The 14,576-nt window shown below is 45.4% G+C and overlaps 1 protein-coding gene across 1 annotated transcript in view; it reads left to right on the forward strand.

The window, feature by feature from the left end:
- Positions 1-12,238, forward strand: part of LOC311121096 (zinc finger protein 521-like) — a gene marked incomplete at its 3' end in the record, with an annotated part of 123,539 nt that extends 111,301 nt beyond the window's left edge. Inside the window, exon 6 of the mRNA XM_084195626.1 lies at positions 12,107-12,238. Within this exon, the coding sequence (XP_084051752.1) occupies positions 12,107-12,238 (132 nt within the window). The remainder of the gene's footprint in view (positions 1-12,106) is intronic.
- Between the last annotated feature and the right edge of the window lie 2,338 nt (positions 12,239-14,576).

Genomic DNA, 14,576 nt, shown 5'->3' on the forward strand with positions numbered 1-14,576 from the left:
TTATGGATATGTGTGTGTGTGTGTGTGTGGGTGCATGAGTCTGTCTGTGGGATCTTATGGATATGTGAGTGTGTGTCTGTTTGTTATTGCCACTTCGAGAGAGTGTGCGTGCGTGTCCACTATATTAGACAGGGGGCGGCGACGGGGGTGCCCCAGCGTGTGTGACTGGGCTCTGTTCAGAGCTCTCGGCGCCAGCAGGGTGCGCCATTCCAATTTACCCATCAGCCACGAAGGGAGGGGGTAAGAGCGCGGGGCATCGCTGTCAGAGATTTCACATTGGAGGGGAGGAGATTACCAGTCAGGGGACCCCTGTGAGGAGGTGATGAGGGAGGGAGGCTGCAGGGGCGCAGCGTGGGGGACGGAGGCCTGGGGGGGGGGGGGGGGGGTTGAGACTCATCTCAGCGCCACCCTGAAGTCAGTGGGCTTTTTGGGAGGGTGGAGAAGGGGGAGGAGGAAGGGGGAGAGAAGGAGTCAGTGGGCTTTCTGTTTTTATGGGGTGGGTGGGGAGCGTAGAGAGAGTAGCTGCCATGCCAAGCAGCACATCTGCCTGACACCAGGCACCAGGCACAGTGATGACACAGTGGATGCTAGTCAGGGCCTGTCCATCCTCATCCACATCTCTGGATGTTAGGGTATTGGGTTGATTCTGGTGAACTGCTGTAGTGGATGTCGTGTTTCTCTTTCACCCAAAAACACATAGTGACATAATTGTTTTACTCTCTCTCTCCTTCTATCTCTCTCTCTCCGTCTCCCCAATATCTCTCTCTCTTTCTTTCTCAAATGTACTTGGCCTTGTAGGCTATTAGATCATATTTAAACTCTCAGACTGAGTCCACTGTCGGTTCTATATTTGAGTGTCCGCCAAATAACCCAGCCATTCTGTAGCAGTTCAGCCCCAGAGGCTCCAAGGTCTGTTGGGGAGATGGGACGTTCCAAACAGCATAACTCCCTCTCTCTTTACACCCTCTCTGCTCCCATTACTTAATTATATCCAGGTGTTTTCCTCTCTCAGGTTTCTCTTGATCTAATGAAAATGTAACCGCAAATACATAAGGCAAAATTAAAGGGGAAAGGAAAGGAGGAGGAAGTAGCTGAATATGCTGTGTGAAGCAAATTATGGGCCCCATGTAGATTCATCAGTCCTCCCGGCTGGATTAAGGGAGGGCCTTTCTAATGAAGTTCGCCCCGTCAAAATGAAGGGACTAATTCTGATTTAGCTGAGGTAATGAACTTCCCCTCTCCTAGTGAGAACAGCACCATGGGGCGAGAGAAAGGGAGCCAGGGAGAGAGAGAAAGAGGACAGGATAGAGAATAGACTAGACTAGAGACAGGTTAGGTAGCGAGAGAGTATGTCTCTCACAGAGTAAGAAAAAAAAGTATTATGCAAAACGCCTGTCTCGTATTTGCTGAGATGTATTAAATTTCCAGCGCAGGCGCCTGTGTTATATAAAATTATGCTAATGTCTTGCGGACCCGCTGCGAACGGTGGCTTGCTGGTCCCGAGCATGCGTGGCTGGCCGTTACACGGAGCGTGCTCAGTGGGACTCGCTTTTTCTATTAAGGAAAACCTCTAGACACCTGATGATGAATTCTCTCTCACCAAATGTTCCCCTCTCTTTTTTGTGTCGAAAATATGAGCGCTTTTCTAAATGACTTTGGAGAGCCCGGCATGGTGCTCGGTGCTCTGTGGTCTGCACTAAGCGCAGGGGTAGAGGGGGGTGTAGAGGAGGGAGGGGGGGGTGGGGGTTGGTCCCTCTGCACCAGGCTAAGGGAGTCAATTAAGGAGAGCACTGATAATTATAAGCCGGCAGAAACGCAGGGGCTGGCTAATTGTACAGTGCTCCATGCCACGAGCCCAGCCAAGGGGCCTCTCTCCATCTCTCCAGCCCCTCTCTCCAGTACTCTCTCCTCTCCCGTTCCTTTGTGTGGATGGGCCGCGTACGGACCCCATAGAGCCACACGCCCCTCAGCCTGCACAACGCTGCTGCCACAATGAGGCAAGCGAAGAAAGGCTCTTGCATGTGTGTTGTAATTAACTTTTTACATTCAGGCCACTCACTCTTTTCATGGGTAGAAAGAGAGATTCTTGTTAGATTCGTCCCCCCTCTCCCTCCCTCGCTTGCTCTTCTTTGCCTGTTAGTTTTTTGTCTGATTCGCTTCTGTGTTTTTCTCTCTTCAGAGTCAGAGCCTTGTTAGGCTATAGTCCATTTGACCTTTATTTTCTCCTAAAAAGAAAAAGGCCCAGCAGTTTAGAATGGGGCCTGGATGAAGTAAAAGAGAGCAGTTGACTGCAGAATGGTGTTTGTGTGGCTGCAGGGTGTCTAGTGCTCCACTGCCATCCATCTCAGCAGCTAGCCTGCACTGTTTGTCCCTGACGGACCTCCATACCTAGCCTCAAGCTGCAGTGCCTACACATAATTCGTTAACAAGTCTTTTGCTCTGCTCTCCCCTTTGCTGTGGTGGGGGGTTTTGTGGGGGTTTTCAGTGAACTGCAGCCCCAATGACCTACCAGCTATTAATTTGACCAAGTTATAACCTGTGTGTCTTTCTTGCTTTAGGAATTATGGTTAAACTGTCGCTATTTAGCAACAAAGTATATTGTATAGCCCCCAAGTAGCGTGTAAACACCAGCTCTTTTTCTCTGGTTTTACTGTGAGTGTAGTATAGACTTCCCTACAGCAGCATCCTTAACTTCAGCTGAATACTGATTAGCTAGAGAGAAAATGCCATATGCCCAATGTCTTCTGACTATTGATTGATTTTAGCATGTCTTTGTATGCATTGTAGTAGTCTGTGCATAACCTGTGCAATACCCATTACCAGGCTACACCTTTGCTACCGTGTCTTCAGGCGTTATGCATTTTTATCTCGACACCAAAACCCTGTCAATTTGGCAGTCAGTATGTGCCTGGACCCAGCCACCGCGGCCGCCATGGGATGGTACGAGGCATTTAATGTAGGCGGTGTAGAGAGAGAGGAAGTGGAGACTAGATGTGCTCTGTTTAGCACCTACAACGTGCACTGTGCACCGTGCATTGGCGTACGTTCAGGTTCAGATTCAGCCAGCATCAGACCTGACACTCTCCCAGAGACTTAGGCTGTGTCTCAAATGGCACCCTATTCCCTTTATAGTGCACTACTTTTAACCAGAGCAATATGGGCCCTGGTTTAAAAGTAGTGCACTATAAAGGGAATAGGGTGCCAGTTGGGACACAGATTTGTATTATCCCCCCCCCCACTGCCGCCCGCACGCTAACTTGCTCGTAAGGGTAGTCTCCACCACTGACATGTCACACCCGACAACCTCACCCCTTGGTTCGGTTCCCTCTGGAGGGTTGGCATAAACGTTACCCAGAAATGGCACAAACTTGGGAACCTGACATGGGGTCTGTTTCTCTGTCTGTCTGTGGCGCCTTGGTTCTCTCTCCTTGTTCTCTCCTCGCAATCCTCCAGATTCCATGATTCTCTGTTTTGTCATGAGTGGGTACTCTTTTCCGCTACACATCTCTCCTGTATTATTCTTTTTTCCCTCATACAGTGGGGGAAAAAAGTATTTAGTCAGCCACCAATTGTGCAAGTTCTCCCACTTAAAAAGATGAGAGAGGCCTGTAATTTTCATCATAGGTACACGTCAACTATGACAGACAAAATGAGAAATTCTTTTCCAGAAAATCACATTGTAGGATTTTTAATGAATTTATTTGCAAATTATGGTGGAAAATAAGTATTTGGTCAATAACAAAAGTTTCTCAATACTTTGTTATATACCCTTTGTTGGCAATGACACAGGTCAAACGTTTTCTGTAAGTCTTCACAAGGTTTTCACACACTGTTGCTGGTATTTTGGCCCATTCCTCCATGCAGATCTCCTCTAGAGCAGTGACGTTTTGGGGCTGTCGCTGGGCAACACGGACTTTCAACTCCCTCCAAAGATTTTATATGGGGTTGAGATCTGGAGACTGACTAGGCCACTCCAGGACCTTGAAATGCTTCTTACGAAGCCACTCCTTCGTTGCCCGGGCGGTGTGTTTGGGATCATTGTCATGCTGAAAGACCCAGCCACGTTTCATCTTCAATGCCCTTGCTGATGGAAGGAGGTTTTCACTAAAAATCTCACGATACATGGCCACATTCATTCTTTCCTTTACACGGATCAGTCGTCCTGGTCCCTTTGCAGAAAAACAGCCCCAAAGCATGATGTATCCACCCCCATGCTTCACAGTAGGTATGGTGTTCTTTGGATGCAACTCAGCATTCTTTGTCCTCCAAACACGACGAGTTGAGTTTTTACCAAAAAGTTCTATTTTGGTTTCATCTGACCATATGACATTCTCCCAATCCTCTTCTGGATCATCCAAATGCACTCTAGCAAACTTCAGACGGGCCTGGACATGTACTGGCTTAAGCAGGGGGACACATCTGGCACTGCAGGATTTGAGTCCCTGGCGGTGTAGTGTGTTGCTGATGGTAGGCTTTGTTACTTTGGTCCCAGCTCTCTGCAGGTCATTCACTAGGTCCCCCCGTGTGGTTCTGGGATTTTTGCTCACCGTTCTTGTGATCATTTTGACCCCACGGGGTGAGATCTTGCGTGGAGCCCCAGATCGAGGGAGATTATCAGTGGTCTTGTATGTCTTCCATTTCCTAATAATTGCTCCCACAGTTGATTTCTTCAAACCAAGCTGCTTACCTATTGCAGATTCAGTCTTCCCAGCCTGGTGCAGGTCTACAATTTTGTTTCTGGTGTCCTTTGACAGCTCTTTGGTCTTGGCCATAGTGGAGTTTGGAGTGTGACTGTTTGAGGTTGTGGACAGGTGTCTTTTATACTGATAACAAGTTCAAACAGGTGCCATTAATACAGGTAACGAGTGGAGGACAGAGGAGCCTCTTAAAGAAGAAGTTACAGGTCTGTGAGAGCCAGAAATCTTGCTTGTTTGTAGGTGACCAAATACTTATTTTCCACCATAATTTGCAAATAAATTCATTAAAAATCCTATAATGTGATTTTCTGGATTTTTTTTCCTCAATTTGTCTGTCATAGTTGACGTGTACCTATGATGAAAATTACAGGCCTCTCTCATCTTTTTAAGTGGGAGAACTTGCACAATTTGTGGCTGACTAAATACTTTTTTCCCCCACTGTATATCTGGTATAAAGGTAATTGTATCAGTCCTAATGAGGTAATTAGCTAGCATTTGACTGGGTTAGGCCATCGTTATCATCATGCTTGTATAGTAATGAGGGTGATTTCCAGGATTAGATAGCTTTCCTATAGGGTTTTTTCTATAATGTTGTAAATAATTGCATGTCCTCCTCTTTAAACTGAGAAGGCAGGAGATAGATATTAGTTATGTTCGCCTCCAGGCGCCAGTTCTCCAATCAGCCTAGGTCCAGTGGGAGCCTGGTTCCCGTGTGGCAGCTAGCTCCCACCTACCAGCTACATCTACATCCCCGCCCACTTCCTCTTCTCAATGCTCTAATGGGCCTTGTAGTATCTCTAAAATGAACCGAGTTCCACGTGAGAAGTGGTTCTATATCTCCAGAGAACACACACACACACACCACCGCGCAGAGAGGTGGAGTCGATTTGTATTCACCCATAATTCCCTGGGCCTTAATCACTCGGATTTTCCCGTGGAGAGGTAGAGCCAAGTAAACCCACCTACTGTTTACAGGCCCTGAGCTGTCTACTCTACTATTTTACCATACACAACCCTATAGCTTTACTCTATATAATAGTATGTCTTCTCAAAACCCAAGTTATATCCTTATCTTGCCTTCTGTCAATTTCAAAAAGTATAACAGTCACAAGTATAATTTCTGAGTTTGTAGGTTGAAAGATGTTTGAATGGAGGATATGTGACTGAGTCTTTCAGAAACAGAAACAGCTGTGGCCTAGTCTGGATTTTGTGGCCTACTCTGTCCTGGCACCCCAATAGTGGAACAAGCTTCTTCCTTACATCAGGACAGCGGAGTCCCTGCCCATCTTCCGAAAACGTCTGAACCCTATCTCAATAAATCCCACGGCGCCCCCCAGTGTTTTCCTACTACCACTGACTTTGCTGATAACTACTTTATTGAGGGAGAATATACAGTGGGGAAAAAAGGATTTAGTCAGCCACCAATTGTGCAAGTTCTCCCACTTAAAAAGATGAGAGAGGCCTGTAATTTTCATCATAGGTACACGTCAACTATGACAGACAAAATGAGAAAAAAAATCCAGAAAATCACATTGTAGGATTTTTAATGAATTTATTTGCAAATTATGGTGGAAAATAAGTATTTGGTCAATAACAAAAGTTTCTCAATACTTTGTTATATACCCTTTGTTGGCAATGACACAGGTCAAACGTTTTCTGTAAGTCTTCACAAGGTTTTCACACACTGTTGATGGTATTTTGGCCCATTCCTCCATGCAGATCTCCTCTAGAGCAGTGATGTTTTGGGGCTGTCGCTGGGCAACACGGACTTTCAACTCCCTCCAAAGATTTTCTATGGGGTTGAGATCTGGAGACTGGCTAGGCCACTCCAGGACCTTGAAATGCTTCTCACGAAGCCACTCCTTCGTTGCCCGGGCAGTGTGTTTGGGATCATTGTCATGCTGAAAGACCCAGCCACGTTTCATCTTCAATGCCCTTGCTGATGGAAGGAGGTTTTCACTCAAAATCTCACGATACATGGCCCCATTCATTCTTTCCTTTACACGGATCAGTCGTCCTGGTCCCTTTGCAGAAAAACAGCACCAAATCATGATGTTTCCACCCCCATGCTTCACAGTAGGTATGGTGTTCTTTGGATGCAACTCAGCATTCTTTGTCCTCCAAACACGACGAGTTGAGTTTTTACCAAAGAGTTCTATTTTGGTTTCATCTGACCATATGACATTCTCCCAATCCTCTTCTGGATCATCCAAATGCACTCTAGCAAATTTCAGACGGGCCTGGACATGTACTGGCTTAAGCAGGGGGACACGTCTGGCACTGCAGGATTTGAGTCCCTGGCGGCGTAGTGTGTTACTGATGGTAGGCTTTGTTACTTTGGTCCCAGCTCTCTGCAGGTCATTCACTAGGTCCCCCCGTGTGGTTCTGGGATTTTTGCTCACCGTTCGTGTGATCATTTTGGGGTGAGATCTTGCGTGGAGCCCCAGATCGAGGGAGATTATCAGTGGTCTTGTATGTCTTCCATTTCCTAATAATTGCTCCCACAGTTGATTTCTTCAAACCAAGCTGCTTACCTATTGCAGATTCAGTCTTCCCAGCCTGGTGCAGGTCTACAATTTTGTTTCTGGTGTCCTTTGACAGCTCTTTGGTCTTGGCCATAGTGGAGTTTGGAGTGTGACTGTTTGAGGTTGTGGACAGGTGTCTTTTATACTGATAACAAGTTCAAACAGGTGCCATTAATACAGGTAACGAGTGGAGGACAGAGGAGCCTCTTAAAGAAGAAGTTACAGGTCTGTGAGAGCCAGAAATCTTGCTTGTTTGTAGGTGACCAAATACTTATTTTCCACCATAATTTGCAAATAAATTCAATAAAAATCCTACAATGTGATTTTCTGGATTTTCTTTTCTCAATTTGTCTGTCATAGTTGACGTGTACCTATAATGAAAATTACAGGCCTCTCTCATCTTTTTAAGTGGGAGAACTTGCACAATTGGTGGCTGACTAAATACTTTTTTTCCCCACTGCACTTGCTACATTTACGTCATTTAGCAGACGCTCTTATCCAGAGCGACTTACAGTTAGTGAGTGCATACATTTTTCATACTGGCCCCCCGTGGGAAACGAACCCACAACCCCGGCGTTGCAAACACCATGCTCTACCAACTGAGCTACGATTATGATATGTTGTTGTCTCACCTAGCTATCTTAAGATGAATGCACTAATTACATTTACGTCATTTAGCAGACGCTCTTATAGTTAGTGAGTGCATACATTATTATTATTATTATTATTATTATATATATATTTTCATACTGGCCCCCCGTGGGAATCGAACCCACAACCCTGGCGTTGCAAACGCCATGCTCTACCAACTGAGCTCTACCAACTCCCCTACCCTGGACGACTTGCGCGCCGCCCCATGGGTCTCCCGGTCACGGCTGGCTACGACAGAGCCTGGATTCGAACCAGGATCTCTAGTGGCACAGCTAGCACTGCGATGCAGTGCCTTAGACCACTGCGCCACTCGGGAGACCAATTGTAAGTTGCTCTGGATAAGAGCGTCTGCTGAATGACTAAAATGGAAATGGTAATGTTATTTTATAACAGGCGATTTCCTCAGTTGTATCCTGTTTGTTTTCTGTGACCTATAGTACATTTTATAACGAGTGGGTCTAATCCTGGATGCTGATTGGTTAAAACCGTGTTCCAGCCAGTGTCAATTCCACAAGTTACCACCAGCTAAGGCTATGAAGTTGAAATGCCTATTCACTATTCCATCTGACTGTGCAATCCATTGTCTCATCAGCCCAGCCAGGCAATTTATATACCAGATCTACACTGTAAAAAGAATCTAGACATTATCTCCCATTTCCTTTAGACTAGCATTTGGTTTTCAACAGCGGAGATTTGTCTTAACCTTGCCGTCTGTCTCTCCGACATTTGCAACATTGTTTCAATATCACAAGGAGCTGTGAAATGAAACGTAACCATGTTTGAACTTTAAGGAAACTTTCTGTTAAAGTAATGAAATTCCGAGAAAATAATGTTTTTTTGTCAAGTTCTTAAATATACCAAAGCTGTACTATCATTCATGTATAAGTGGTGTAAGCAACACAACTTGGACAGCCAGACAAGACAGAAAGAAAACAAACCCCAGTGTCCCAAACAACCAAACAACCTTCAACAGAACATGAACTTCAGCCTGGTTGCTAAAGACTAAACACAAGAAGAATAAATAATAGACTGTCCTTTTTTAGATATAGTTTTCCTCCTCCGTCTCCCTACTTCCACATGGGAGAGATATTAGGCATTTGTGTATTAAGGAGCTGTGAAATACATAAACCATGAGCCTTAGGAGTGCCACCAGGCCCTGTAGATATGCAGATAGGCTTACTTTGCTTAGAGGAGCAGGAACAGAGCAGCTCTCATCTAAAGGATTTCTCTTATGAGTGCAGGGGGACAGGGTGGTGGCAGTGGAGGGAGGTACACTCAGGAGAATGGAGGGAGAGGGAGGTGGAAGGAGGGGGAGAGACAGAGAGAGGGAGGGCGAGAGAAAGAGAGAGTTGCTAGTCCCCAGTGGCTCTGTGACTATATCCAGAGTCTGCTCCAGTCGGTGCAGAGGGGCCGGGTTGGGGGCTACTGAATGCTCCGTGCTGATTGGACAGTCCTGGGGGAGGCCAGGGGAGCGACAGGAAGTGACCTCACGCCGATGAGGGAGCTATAGGGGCGTGCTGGCTGACTTCTTCCCCTGACTCTCACTAAGGAACAGGATGCCAGTGTGATCCAACTCCTGCTCTCCTGCCGCATACAAACCCGTCCCCCCATACACAGTAACATTATGGGGACTGTCAGTGCAGAACAGACTTGTACACTCCACACATACACACATACACACATACACAGTAGTGAATAATTATCATACTAACAAACAAACACGTCTTAGATTCACAGACATATGCACAGCTCTCTCTCTCTCTCTCCCTCTCTCTCTCTCTCTCTCTCTCTCTCTCACACACACACACACACACACACACACACACACACACACACACACTCACACTCACACTCACACTCACACTCACTCACACAAACACACATGCACCCAATGTCAGACAGTTGGGCAGGTGCAGAGTTATCTGCATAATGAGGCAGGCCAGGTCTCTGAAGGGACAGGAGTGTGCTCCAGGGTCAAACCATGGCTGCACATATGGGCACAGGCATGGAGCGCTCTGAATACACACACACACAGAGCCACGTTGAATGCGGATCAAAGCGGATAGTGATCCAACTCTAACTCTATCGCTATCTTAACCACGTGCACAAATGATGCACGCACGCACACGCACACACATACACAGCGTGTCTCATCTTTCAAAAGGGAGGGCATGATCACAAGTGACATGATCATCTCCTCTGATTGTTATTTGTATCTTTCCATCCAAACCTAAGCCACTGAGCCAGACACACACTGTAAGACAATAGCTCATCCAGACATGGCCAGCTTTAAATGTTTGTTTTGAGGCCTTAGTAGAATTTCCTCATCTGCTTTACAGGGCCAGATGGTTAGGTTATAAGGAGAAGAGGGCAGGCCTACAGGAACATGTGGTGACATAGAGCACAAACATACTCTGTATGTAATACATGAGTAGACTCACCATGTTGCCTGGGAGACGTGTTCCCCTCTTTTCTAGAACAGCCCAGGTCATTGGGTTGTATTTTTCACTCTATGCTCTAGTGCAGTCTTGATATATAGAATAGGCTAGTCACCAAAACAGATGAACAGCTTCATTTCTTTGTTACTGTAACACCCTTATGACGTGACTCCACCTCCCTTGTAAAGGTTTAAACCAATTCATTTGTTTATTAACATTACTTTGTCAAGTTTGTTGTAATCGACTGTAGGTTTCAGAAATTAGTAGATTGTCATCATTTTGCCAAATATTGTTAGTGGAGTGAACCAGCCCATGTTATTTAATGTGTGCTTTGAGCAGTGGAACAACAATTGACCATAAAAGTACAAATGGGAAAGTCACTGGCAGGGTGTGGGCTGGGGTTTTAAAACACGGGCATCTAGGTGGATCTGGGGTGAATCTGTTCCCGTTCATCGCAGGCCATTGTTGTTTAGGTGAGTTGCGTTGCCAGATCTGTGAGTCAGGTTGCCAGATTTGCCCAAGGCCCATTCGGTAGCACTCCGCTCTGATCCTCCAGGGCCTGGTATGGCCACAGCTGGTGGATTGTGTGTTTGCACGTCTGGCACCCTGGGCCCATGTTGTGTGCATTGGGCTGTAGAGACTGAAGGATGAGCCCCGACCCTGGTTGGGCCCCCTGAGACCCTCCTCCCCATACCCCCCACCCCCCTCTCGCTGGCCCCATGCCTGGACCCATACTTCACGGGACAGGGGGAATTTGACAGAGCACAGGCCCAACCCCATGGAGAGTGCACAGGGTTTTTATTGATGTGCAGTTCAGGAGATGGGCAGCTCCGCTCCGATTGGCTCTGTTGAAGTCTGAGTCAGCGGATCGTTGTGCAGCAAATGAGCAGTAGGGCAGGTTCAGTGTCTGAACCAACAGCATTTATTTCAGCTATCAACAGCCTCGACTGTCCAAGGTAATCTAATGTCTGTAGGAAGACGTGTCACACATTCTAACGTGATGGGGGAATGGATACTCACTCACACATGTTTTGGCCGTTGTCATGGGCAATATCTCACTTTACGCATTAGTTATAACTTATGTATTAGTTATGACAAATATGGGAGATTTTTATTCTAGGAGAGTTGGAGACAAATCTAAGTGGACAAAAACTGATTTTAATAGATTTTTATTCTACTCATCCACAATAATGAGAATAATGCCGTCGATAGTTACATAGTGGGTTGCCATGGTGATAATGAAGGGAAGTATTCAAAGGTTGATATGTTGACATGTCTGTAATGACCACTGATTGAATGCTACTCATATTGTTTATTATTAGATTTTGATGAGGAAATTAGTCTGTTCCCACGCTTGGCTATTCTTACATTTGCCACTTAATCTGTAATTTAGCCTATATGCCTCTTCATGCATTTCATTTTTCCATATCTACCTAGCGCTGCACTACACATTCATTTGCCCACACCAAGTCAGCCAGAAATTAATTTGTGTGTAAGCCAATCAAAAAGAGCCATGCTTGCCATGTTCAAAGTGCAAGACCTCGCCTGTGCAATTAGGCCCCCCACTGACTGTCCAATTTATGCCTGATGGGTCTAGATCACACATTATATTGCTTCTTGTACGAGCCATGAAAGTCACAGGCAGGAGCCTTTGACACAAATGTGTTGAAGCTAAATTAAATTGGGAAGGAGGAGAAAAAGAATAGACTCTGGATCTCTCTCTGCTGTTTGTGCTCTGATTATTCACTCTTCTAACTGCCTTATTTTGTGTGTTCTCTTGTTTCTTTCTCCATAGAAGAGGGTCTGAACCATGAGTGTAAGCTCTGCAGTCAGTCTTTCGACTCGCCAGCCAAACTCCAATGCCACCTGATCGAGCACAGCTTCGAGGGCATGGGCGGCACCTTCAAGTGTCCTGTCTGCTTCACAGGTGAGTGCGTGTGTTTGTGTTTGGGTGTGTCCGTGTGTGTGTGTGCGTGTGTGTGTGTGTGTGTGTGCGTGCATGCACGCGCCATATTTCCATAAACCTCATTGTTTGTCTGAAATGGCAAATGGTTTTCTAAATGAGTGGGGAAAGGTCAGAGAGGCAGGTCAGCCAAAGCTGAGAGCAATTTACTGCGTGCACCTTTTTATTTACTCAAATTGCCTCCATATCAAGAGCTACAGACTGTCATGAGCAGAAACACAGAGAGAGAGAGAGAGAGCGAGAGAGAGAGAGAGAGAGAGAGAGAGAGAGAGAGAGAGAGAGAGAGAGAGAGAGAGGTGACGGAGGGAGAGTGAAGTGCTAATTGTGGATGTCGGTGGTGCTGATAGCTGTAATGATCTCATCTGTCTGTGTGCGAGGAGGTGGAAGGACGATGCAGGACTCCTCCGGAGAGGATAACGCCCTCCTTTAGTATCAACAGGGTTAACTATCTCTATAATGAAATCTGCAAAGTCGTTAACTTGTCTTCCAGCTCCTCGCCACTCTTTCTTTCCCCATTCTCTCAGCTCTTTAGCTATACTCTTTCTTTTCACCATTTTCCATTCCTCAGCTCTTTACTCACTTCACTCATTTTTATATACAGTTGAAGTCGGAAGTTTACATACACCTTAGCCAAATACATTTAAACTCAGTTTTTCACAATTCCTGACATTTAATCCTAGTAAAAATGCCCTGTTTTAGTTCAGTTAGGATCCAGCTTTATTTTAAGAATGTGAAATATCAGAATAATAGTAGAGAGAATTATTTATTTCACCTTTTATTTCTTTCATCACATTCCCAGTGGGTCAGAAGTTTACATACACTCAATTAGTATTTGGTAGCATTGTCTTTAAATTGTTTAACTTGGGTCAAACGTTTCGGGTAGCCTTCCACAAGCTTCCCACAATAAGTTGGGTGAATTTTGGCCCATTCCTCCTGACAGAGCTGGTGTAACTGAGTCAGGTTTGTAGGCCTCCTTGCTCGCACACGCTTTTTCAGTTCTGCCCACAAATGTTCTATAGGATTGAGGTCAGGGCTTTGTGATGGCCACTCCAATACCTTGACTTTGTTGTCCTTAAGCCATTTTGCCACAACTTTGGAAGTATGCTTGGGGTCATTGTCCATTTGGAAGACCCATTTGCGACCAAGCTTTAACTTCCTGACTGATGTCTTGAGATGTTGCTTCAATATATCCACATAATTTTCCTTCCTCATGATGCCATCTATTTTGTGAAGTGCACCAGTCCCTCCTGCAGCAAAGCACCCCCACAGCATGATGATGCCACCCCCGTGCTTCACGGTTGGAATGGTGTTCTTCGGCTTGCAAGCCTTCCCCTTTTTCCTCCAAACATAACGATGGTCATTATGGCCAAACAGTTATATTTTTGTTTCATCAGACCAGAGGACATTTCTCCAAAAAGTACGACCTTTGTCCCCATGTGCAGTTGCAAACCGTAGTCTGGCTTTTCTATGGCGGTTTTGGAGCAGTGGCTTCTTCCTTGCTGATTGGCCGTTCAGGTTATGTCGATATAGGACTCGTTTTACTGTGGAAATAGATACTTTTGTACCTGTTTCCTCCAGCATCTTCACAAGTTCCTTTGCTGTTGTTCTGGGATTGATTTGCACTTTTCTCACCAAAGTACGTTCATCTCTAGGAGACAGAACGCGTCTTCTTCCTGAGCAGTATGACGGCTGTGTGGTCCCATGGTGTTTATACTTGCCTACTATTGTTTGTACAGATGAACGTGGTACCTTCAGGCGTTTGGAAATTGCTCCAAATGATGAACCAGACTTGTGGAGGTCTACAATTTCTATTCTAAGGTCTTAGCTGATTTCTTTTGATTTTCCCATGATGTCAAGCAAAGAGGCACTGAGTTTGAAGGTAGGCTTTGAAATACATCCACAGGTACACCTCCAATTGACTCAAATGAATTTTCTGGAAATTTCCAAGCTGTTTAAAGGCACAGTCAGTTTAGTGTATGTAAACTTCTGACCCACATTAATTATGATACAGTGAATTATAAGTGAAATAATCTGCCTGTAAACAATTGTTGGAAAAATTACTTGTGTCATGCACAAATCAGATGTCCTAACCGACTTGCCAAAACAATAGTTTGTTTAAAATAAATTTGTGGAGTGGTTGAAAAACGAGTTTTAATGACTCCAACCTAAGTGTATGTAAACTTCATTTAATTTCATCATTTAATATTTTGGACATCTCATCGTTTTACTGGTTTCATCTTTTTACTGCACCGCTCTTCTCCATTAGGTCTACAGCTCTTCTCTTGTCCTATTGTCCAACAGA

The sequence above is a fragment of the Coregonus lavaretus genome (genome assembly GCF_964263955.1).
Source record: "Coregonus lavaretus genome assembly, contig: HAP1_SCAFFOLD_823, whole genome shotgun sequence".
NCBI classification, from domain to species: domain Eukaryota; kingdom Metazoa; phylum Chordata; class Actinopteri; order Salmoniformes; family Salmonidae; genus Coregonus; species Coregonus lavaretus.